The 9,084-nt window shown below is 41.7% G+C and overlaps 1 protein-coding gene across 2 annotated transcripts; it reads left to right on the top strand.

The window, feature by feature from the left end:
• Positions 1-1,409: 1,409 nt before the first annotated feature.
• Positions 1,410-7,550, top strand: LOC109882578 (protein arginine N-methyltransferase 5). 2 transcript variants are annotated; one of them, XM_031810457.1, is made up of 16 exons: positions 1,410-1,438; positions 2,909-3,027; positions 3,195-3,280; positions 3,545-3,679; positions 3,844-3,956; positions 4,062-4,111; positions 4,217-4,380; positions 4,496-4,657; positions 4,744-4,821; positions 4,947-5,005; positions 5,122-5,244; positions 5,465-5,640; positions 5,841-6,044; positions 6,165-6,275; positions 6,364-6,428; positions 6,537-7,550. In XM_031810457.1, exons 1-16 carry the CDS (start codon positions 1,425-1,427, stop codon positions 6,687-6,689), a joined length of 1,812 nt encoding a protein of 603 aa, XP_031666317.1. In that variant the 5' UTR covers positions 1,410-1,424; the 3' UTR covers positions 6,690-7,550. The 2 variants fall into 2 exon arrangements, with proteins under 2 accessions (XP_031666317.1, XP_020330268.1); XM_020474679.2 differs by lacking the exon at positions 1,410-1,438 and adding an exon at positions 1,894-2,158.
• The last annotated feature ends 1,534 nt before the right edge of the window (positions 7,551-9,084 follow it).

Genomic DNA, 9,084 nt, shown 5'->3' with positions numbered 1-9,084 from the left:
TCCCTGATCTTTGTGGTTGAATTTGTGTTAGAAATTCACTGCTCGGCTGAGGGACTTTACAAATAATCGTATGTGTGGGGTACAGAGATGAGGTAGTCATTCAAAAATCACGTTGAACACTATTATTGCACAAAGTGTGAATTTATGCTACTTTTTAAGCACATGTTCACTCCTGAACTTGACATAATAAAGGCGTTGAATACTTATTGACTCAAGATAGCTCAGCATTTCATTTCCAATTAATTTGTAAAACAATTATTCCACTTTGACATTATGGGGTATTGTGTGTAGGCCAGTGAAAAAAAAATCTTAATTGAATTTAATTTCCATTCAGACTGTAACACAACAAAATGTGAAAAAGTCAAGGGGTGTGAATACTGCACAGTATCGAGGGTTTTATTGTGACATGATGGTTGATGCTTGGCTGAGGTTTGACAAATAAAAATAATCTCACTCTGTCCATAATAATCTCATAATGTACACTATACCCACACTGTAGCTGTGATCTGTTAGCTAGAGCACATGTGCCAATACCAGAGTGGGCACATTCGCTATAATGCAAAACATTTTGTGACAAAACCATCAGTGGAGTTGAAAATGCAATGGAAACCCATTTAACCTGTATTTGTTATTCGGTTCATGGGAATTAAACTGAAAAGGTTTTTTAAATGTGCACTACATCATCACACACAGCCTTTTATCCGCAAAAAGTACATTTGATGGAAACTCATCTCTGGTGGTAAAATGCATACATTGCTTTTATGCAGATTTTTTTATATTCGCACAGAAATCTGTGGCCAATTGGATGGAAACCTAGCTAATGAGTTAGACATGAGGAATTGACAAAAGACACCCACAGACCCCCCGCAATCTCAGCCCAACAACGAGTATATACTATCAGTTCTCTGTTTGACAAATAGTATGGAGCTGTGGCTCACAGTATGGTTTCTTCATCATATGTAGTGTATTCTCAGTGAACTTGTTTTTTTTGTTTTGTTTGTTTGTTTAGAGAAATTTGGCATTGGAGTTGTTGGGTTTATGTACCATCCCACATCCTGATATTACCAGGTTCTTGACCACAAGATGGTGCTATTCCTACTATTCTGTGATTCTTTTTTTTAAAGGGATAGTTCACTCAAATTACAAAAAACATATTGGTTTTCTTACTCTGTAAGCAGTCTATGGCCCACGGGCATATTCATTACGGAAATCGTTCACTGTTTAAGAACCAAACTGAAGCGAACAAATAAAAATGAGAGTTACTATTGGACAAATTCAGATAGGTCCCGCCCCATTTTGTTTGCTTCCGTTTTGAAACAGAATCTGTGTATTGAATATGCCCCGGTATCACAGCAACGCTTCGGTTTTATTTACCTGGCCACTGTTTCAAATGCAAACTTTTCAACAGTTGTGTCATTAATCTAATGGAAGTCAAATGGTACCTATATTAGCATTTCTTAGTAAGTTAGTTAGTAAGTCTGCCATATCAGAGGCAGTGGGGATGACCAGGGATGTTCGGTTGATAAGTGTGTGAATTTTACTATTTTCCTGTCCTGCTTAGCATTCAAAATGTAAGAGTACTTTTGGGTGTCAAGGAAAATGTAAAAAGTACAATATTTTCTTAAGTAATGCAGTGAAGTAAAAGTAGTCAAAAATATAAATAGTAAAGTACAGATACCAAAAATAACTACTTAAGTAGTACTTTAAAGTATATTTACTTAAGTACTTAACATTACTGAAAATGTGATTTATAGAGCCAACATATTTTTTATATATAAATTAAAGAAACTGGAAAATCAAGAACGGCGGGACGAATCTAATTAACAACCACCCCCCAAAATTATGCAGCTAGATACTTACTTACGTTGTCTGGGTGTACCATAATCTCGCTGGATGTACAAGTGTCGCGACAGTTGATGAAACTGCATTCCGGGGGAAGTCATTTTGATTCTGCGCTCCATATCCACGCTATGACAGCATACGCTTGACTAGAGCCAAAATGGCGTCAGTTTCCCCGATTCTAGTTGCAACTCCCTTCTTTCCCATTCCCTCGGTTAATGATGGCGTCCCACAGTACAGGGGGCAGGGTGTCTTGCGGGAGAGATTTGAATTGTGTGCCCGAGGTTGCTGACACACTCGCAGCGGTCGCTAAACTTGGGTAAGTAAAACTGCTTCGTTCAAGCAGTCAAATACTGGAGACGAGTAGGATATGCCTATCTACCCTTCGGCTTCATTTCTACACGTGATGTAGCCAGCTAACTAGCTAAATATTTTAGCGCGGCAGTAACAGCAAACTAGCTAGGTTCATTTGCCGGTGAAATATTAGCACGTGCACTATCACAATGGCTAAGAAATGCTCCGCCTGGCCATTAATATCAATATGATCTGTTGAGAATACATTTGACTGTAGATCCATGACGTTACTTGAATGTATTATCCATTAAATGTTAACTACGTTTGTAAAGTAATTTTCGTACAATAAACTTTGCAAGAGCATCAGGCAAGTTTTTACATTTAAAATGTTATTTATTTTTTATTTAACCGTTTACTTAACTAGGCAAGTCAGTTAAGAACAAATTGTTATTTACAATAACGGCCTGCCCAGACCAAACCCGGACGACGCTGGCCCAGTAGTGCGACGCCCTATGTTTTTTTTATGTATTTCACCTTTATTTAACCAGGTAGGCTAGTTGAGAACAAGTTCTCATTTGCAACTGCGACCTGGCCAAGATAAAGCATAGCAGTGTGAGCATACAACAAAGAGTTACACATGGAGTAAACAATTAACAAACGGACAAACTATGTGACTCCCAATCACGACCGGGTGTGATTCAGCCTGGATTAGAACCAGGGACTGTAGATCATCGACAACTCAACTAAAGTGTCCCATCTGTCCCTTCTCTTACAGGTTTGACTTCTTGTGCATGCCCCTCTTCCACCCGAGGTTCAGGAGGGAGTTTGAGTTGGATCCCGCCAAAGTCCGATCTGGAGCACATACACGCTCGGACCTGCTACTTTGTGGGCGAGGTGAGATCAGAGGCAACCTGTATTTATACTGGCCTCAATGGTAGGAACTAGACAGTACATTCTCATTCCCAAGTTCCACTGAGCACAGGAGCATCTACTTACATAAATATCTAATCAAATGTTTTATTAAGTGTCAGGATATTGAATTACAATTCTTCCTTACCCAGACTGGAACACTCTGGTTGTTGGAAAGCTTTCTCCGTGGATCGAGACAGACTCAGAGGTGGAGACGGAGCGCAGGAATTCAGAAGCGGTGAGTTGGACATCATGAAAATACGTATTCACACCGTAACAAAAAGTAGCAAAACGCTTTGCAATGGAGGAAGTTTCACTATGAAAATGACTGTTTCTATTGTTTAAATTCAGGTAGGTCCCTACCCATTTTGTTCTGTTTGGATTCCGTTTGAATTTGAGTGAATACACCATGGCCTCCTTTGTCCGCTCAAGCAGAACATTTGAAACATCTTTGCCACAGTTTGAATTGTTGCTCTCCTTTCATCCCTCTGTCATGTCTCAGGCTCTGGTCCAGGAGCTGAACTTCTCAGCGTATCTGGGTCTGCCAGCCTTTATGATCCCTCTGAAGGGCCCTCACTGTGCCAACCTGGCCCGCGTGCTGCTCAACCACATCCAGACTGGACACCACTCCTGCATGGTAGCTACAGCAGTCAAGAGTTATCTATATGTACCATATAAGAACTATAACTCATTCTTAATCCTTGGCTTGTGTTGTGACTGGCAATTTCATGGTATTTCAGTGAACTTAAAATTGAAGTTATGAAACCTACGACTAAGAAATTGTGGATTGTGTCATATCAGTTCTGGATCCGGGTCCCCCTGATTTCCTCTGATGATATGCGTGATGACATCATCGAGAATGAGCAATCGAAACACACAGATGATGGCAGTAATGACGAGAAGACCTGGGCCTGGTGGGTCTGCCATCACAGCTAGGGCCACGTGGCTACGGCATCAAGGTTTTCAGCCTTGTTTTTTTGCTTTTTGTAAAAATGTACCTTCTGTTTTTAATTTTTCAGGTGGCATTCATTCAGAACTCTTTGTGACTACAACAAGAGAATCTGTTTAGGTAAGGAAGCAGGACAGGGAAACATGGTTGGAGTGTTGACAAACGGATAAGGAATTGTTTTGGTCACAATTGATACTGACCTTTCTTCCCTTCCTTTCCCTGAAGCCATTGAGGTTGGAGCAAACATGCCCACCAACGCTGTGATCGACAAGTGGCTTGGAGAGCCAATTAAAGCAGCTATTCTTCCCACCAGGATCTTTCTGACCAATAAAAAAGGGTTCCCAGTCCTTTCAAAAGCCCACCAGCAAATCATCTTCCGTCTATTCAAGGTACTGTAAATGCTAGGCTATATGGCAATTGTTATAGCAACTACAACCGTTTTATCTTCAGTCTGTCTTCTGTTCTTGAAAATGTATTTTACAAAACATTTCCTTGTTCTCCCAGCTTGAGGCCCAGTTCATCTTCACTGGCACCAGTCGTCACAGTGAGAAGGAATTCCGCTCTTACTTGCAGTACCTTGAATACCTCAACCAGAACCGCCCTGCCCCCAATGCCTATGAACTGTTCGCCAAGGGTTACGAGGATTACCTACAGTCTCCTCTTCAGGTTTGTGTTTAAGTTTGTAAATAGGCATACCTATTGTCTGTATGCATTGGATTCTTTGTTATGTCTAACTGTTCTCTTCCCATTAGCCTCTCATGGACAATCTGGAGTCTCAGACATATGAAGTGTTTGAGAAGGATCCCATCAAATACTCCCAGTACCAGCAGGTAAGGAGCCTTTGACATGCATGTTCTCACAGTATAATACACTAACAGTATTAGTGATGTGGCTGGTAGGGTTTAACACAGTAATATCATTAAGTTCCGATTGGGTTCTCCTGATCTTTATGCAGGCTGTGTATAAGTGTTTAATGGACAGAGTCCCAGAGGAGCAGAAAGAGACCAATACACAGTGAGTAGCTCTAACACCTCACTGTCTGTCCTCTGTTAATGAGTATCTATTCTCCTGACAATCACCGTCCCCCTCTGTATCTGGTGGGTAACGGTATGTATTCTCTGTAACCCCAGGGTGTTGATGGTACTGGGTGCTGGGAGAGGTCCTTTGGTCAATGCCTCACTGCGGGCCGCCAAGCAGGCTGACAGAAAGCTCCGTATCTACGCCGTGGAGAAGAACCCCAACGCTGTCGTAACGTGAGTGGAACTTTTTCTCATTTTGAACCCTGACCTCTAAAAGATTTGCCAGCACAGACTAAACTCATTCCAGAAGATAATGAGTTAGGAGTAATTTCCCCGGATAGCTTTAATACTCTCTGGCAGATTAATAAATCCAGATGAAAATGGGAGGTTGGCAACATTAATCTCCACTGAGCTCCTAAAAATTCCCTGTACTGATCCTGTCACACACTCCCAGGCTTGAGAACTGGAAGTTTGAGGAGTGGGGCGATCAGGTGACCGTAGTGTCATGTGACATGAGGGAGTGGGCGGCACCTGAGAAGGCGGACATCATCGTCAGCGAGCTGCTCGGGTCCTTCGGGGACAATGAGCTGTCCCCAGAGTGTTTAGATGGAGCACAGAACTTTCTCAAAGGTAGGGGGGGGGAGAGTCTTTCTAATTGCAGTCATTTGCAACTCGTTGATATTGAAATTTTGCTCATCAAAATTTCAATAAAGATTGAAATCTTTGATAGCTATACATATCATGGGCATTGAAAGACAATTACCATTTATTTTGCCTCATCCACCTCTACCCTTTCTTCTTACGTGTACCCATTCTCTTGTTCCTCTCAGATGGCGGGGTGAGCATCCCCTGTTCCTACACCTCCTTCCTGGCCCCCCTCTCTTCCTCCAAGCTGTATAACGAGGTCCGGGGGTGCAGGGAGCGGGACAAGGACCCTGAGTGCCACTTTGAGACCCCTTACGTAGTCCGACTCCACAACTTCCACCAGCTGGCAGAGCCCAAGGCCTGCTTCACCTTCATTCACCCTACCACAGGTAACACACGCATACACACGTAAAACACCCTTACATGGCTAATGCTTACGCACCCTAGCTAACACGGTTAATGATCACACATAAGATATGTACTAAATGCGCTTCTCTCCTTTCCTTCAGATATGAACAACAACCGGTATCAGTGCCTCAGATTCTCTGTGGGGTGTAACACAGTGCTGCATGGCTTTGCTGGATACTTTGAGACCACACTCTACGGAGATGTCACACTCAGTAAGTAGTAAGAGGGGACAACGATGATGATGAGGTTTTAAGGTGTTTGGATAACATTAACATCAATGTGTGCATCTGTTTGGTCAAGGTATCAAGCCAGAGACCCACTCTCCTGGAATGTTCTCCTGGTTCCCCATCCTCTTCCCTCTCAAAGTAAGTTGACTGTCATACGGTCATGTAAAATGTCTTTACATTTAGCACATTTTATTACCCAAAAGAATGTAGTGTATTTACTCTTTTCCTTCCCCCTCCCACCTGCAGCAACCGATCCCTGTGACGAAGGATGATGACGTCGTGGTGAGGTTCTGGAGGTGTAACAATGGGAAGAAGGTGTGGTACGAATGGGCCGTGACAGAGCCCTCATGCTCCGCTATCCACAACCCAGCAGGACGATCCTACACCATCGGCCTGTGAAAATCTCACACACACATGCATACAGACGCAATTAAACAGGCACTTAGTTGCAAATGAAGTTGAGGTAGTCTTGCTCAAAAGGTCTAGCATTTTACCTATTCACCTGTAATCATGAGCCTGCTCATACTATGAAACCTACAGACCAGGGCCAAATTGAAGGTTTAGAAACCTACAGACCAGGGCCAAATTGAAGGTTTAGAAACCTACAGACCAGGGCCAAATTGAAGGTTTAGAAACCTACAGACCAGGGCCAAATTGAAGGTTTAGAAACCTACAGACCAGGGCCAAATTGAAGGTTTAGAAACCTACAGACCAGGGCCAAATTGAAGGTTTAGAAACCTACAGACCAGGGCCAAATTGAAGATTTAGAAACCTACAGACCTGGGTCACAGTGAGGCTTTAGAGCTGGGAATAAGAACCCAATCAATGGTTTAGATGGGGACCGATTTGAGGCTGTTAATTTACAGTATAGTTAGGAGTCAGTTTCAGGCATGGACTATCATCCACATACATTCCCATACCTATTGAGTTTAAGTTACTTATTTTGCCGGCAGTCAAGAGACCCCCAATGGCAGTATTCAGACAGGCAGCTGAATTTGGATATTTCTCAATAATTGTTCTTTTGACCAATCAGATCATCTATGAAAAATATCTGATGTGATTGGTCAAAAGACCTATTCCATACTATAACGGATCGATGAAATGGCTCTACATTGTAACTCACACTTAAACTGGTTACAACTCCGATACAGCAGTGTGTAGGAGATGGGCTGTTCATGTCATATGTTTTTCAGGTGTTCGTTTCTTTTTGTTATGTTTGTCGAATCCATATTGTCAATAAAGACAATTACTAGCAACTTGCTGCTCTTTGCCCTGTTTGTATATGTGCCTCTTGCATCTACTTACTTATTTAGCATGTTCCCTCGTGGGTTAAATGGCAGGCTGTGTGGTAAGGTTGTTATTCCACTGAATTATTTTGAATTCCGGGTATGCATATCAAAAGGATATTTGGAATGGAAAACTTAAATGCATGCATGTACACAAAGAAATTGTATATAAACGATCTATTCCTTTGTGTCTGATCAGACTGCACCCTGGTTTTAATGTCTGACTGCACCATGGCATGTACTGTGGTGATGTATTCTGTCCAGTAGGTGTCACCATAGGAGAGGTCAGGATCAAATATTGGCATTGAATGTAATTAGCATTTTATTTTTTTATTTAACCAGGCAAGTCAGTTAAGAACAAACTCTTATTTACAATGATGGCCTACACCATTAGAGGCAAACCTATCAAAATAACACAAGTAGGTAGCTACGCCACACATGCTGTCATTTAGGGATCAGGTCCAATAGAAATGGAGAAGGAACACAGCTATACCAACAGAGGAACGTTTATCACAGATTCTTGGAATTGCTGGTAAACACCAAGTTTCCTTCTGGAAAAGATGACCTCTCTTAAAATCGTCTCCAAGACGAGAGTGTTATTGCTGCAGTGCAGACCTCTAGGTAATACTTTCACCTATTCCCACATCAATAATTTTCAAATTAATTCTCTGATGCATTTGAACTCATGTCCTAGGAGTATTTGTAATGTAATTGGAAATAAGTATTTTCAAATAGGAAATTGGACATTTTTTGAAAATACTTCAATAGAATTAGCTGATTTCGGCTGCATTATTTGAAAATACTCATACTGTACACAGAAAAATTTGAATTTAAATAAAGAATTTAATACACGTATTTCAACACAGTTCTGGCACCAAGTGACCTTTCTTGACCAGAATACTTAGGCCCTCTCATATTCCTGTAAATAGTGTCTGCTCTAGATATATAGGTACCCTGCCATTTTAGGGTGGGACAAACACTAATGCAAAACAAGCTCTAAAATATTCTCAAATGTTGGCCTTAATCCACATCACAAACCAAACTGCTCACTAACCGCCATTGATGTTTTCATTCTCAAATGCTGACTGTGTTGCTGTCTCTGTCCCACGCTGTTTTACCATGAGAAGACCAGCAGCAACGCTAGCTCAACCACACACTCACTCTGGCTGCTGTCTTACCAACAAGCTGTGTACGTAATGTGTGCACACATGATAATTGTCATTATGGTAGTAAGTGACACAAGTATAAGATGTTTTTCCCCCAATTAAACATTAATTCACTGAGGCATAGCTTGGAATTTGACCAACTCAAAGTCAGTGTTTCCATCTGTCCGTCTGCGTGACCCTAATAAGGTGTTTTGACAGATTTCTTGTGATGACAGAGTTGCTCATGTTAAGAGAAAACAAATATCCAGCTGTAAACACAGGTGTGAAGGAGGGCAGGTTGTAGCCTCCACCCCAAAGGCATGGTTGTTTTAGAGGAACCCGTTTTGTTTCTCAGATCAATCT

This window comes from Oncorhynchus kisutch, linkage group LG30 (assembly GCF_002021735.2).
Source record: "Oncorhynchus kisutch isolate 150728-3 linkage group LG30, Okis_V2, whole genome shotgun sequence".
Taxonomy (NCBI): Eukaryota; Metazoa; Chordata; class Actinopteri; order Salmoniformes; family Salmonidae; genus Oncorhynchus; species Oncorhynchus kisutch.
This window is presented reverse-complemented; position numbering and strand designations above follow the sequence as displayed.

Coding starts and splice junctions, on each gene's coding strand:
- LOC109882578 (XM_020474679.2), top strand. CDS start 2,058: ATGATGGCGTCCCACAGTACAGGGGGCAGGGTGTCTTGCGGGAGAGAT. Junction 4,112..4,216: donor CAACAAGAGAATCTGTTTAG/GTAAGGAAGCAG, acceptor CTTTCCCTGAAG/CCATTGAGGTTGGAGCAAAC. Junction 4,822..4,946: donor AATACTCCCAGTACCAGCAG/GTAAGGAGCCTT, acceptor ATCTTTATGCAG/GCTGTGTATAAGTGTTTAAT.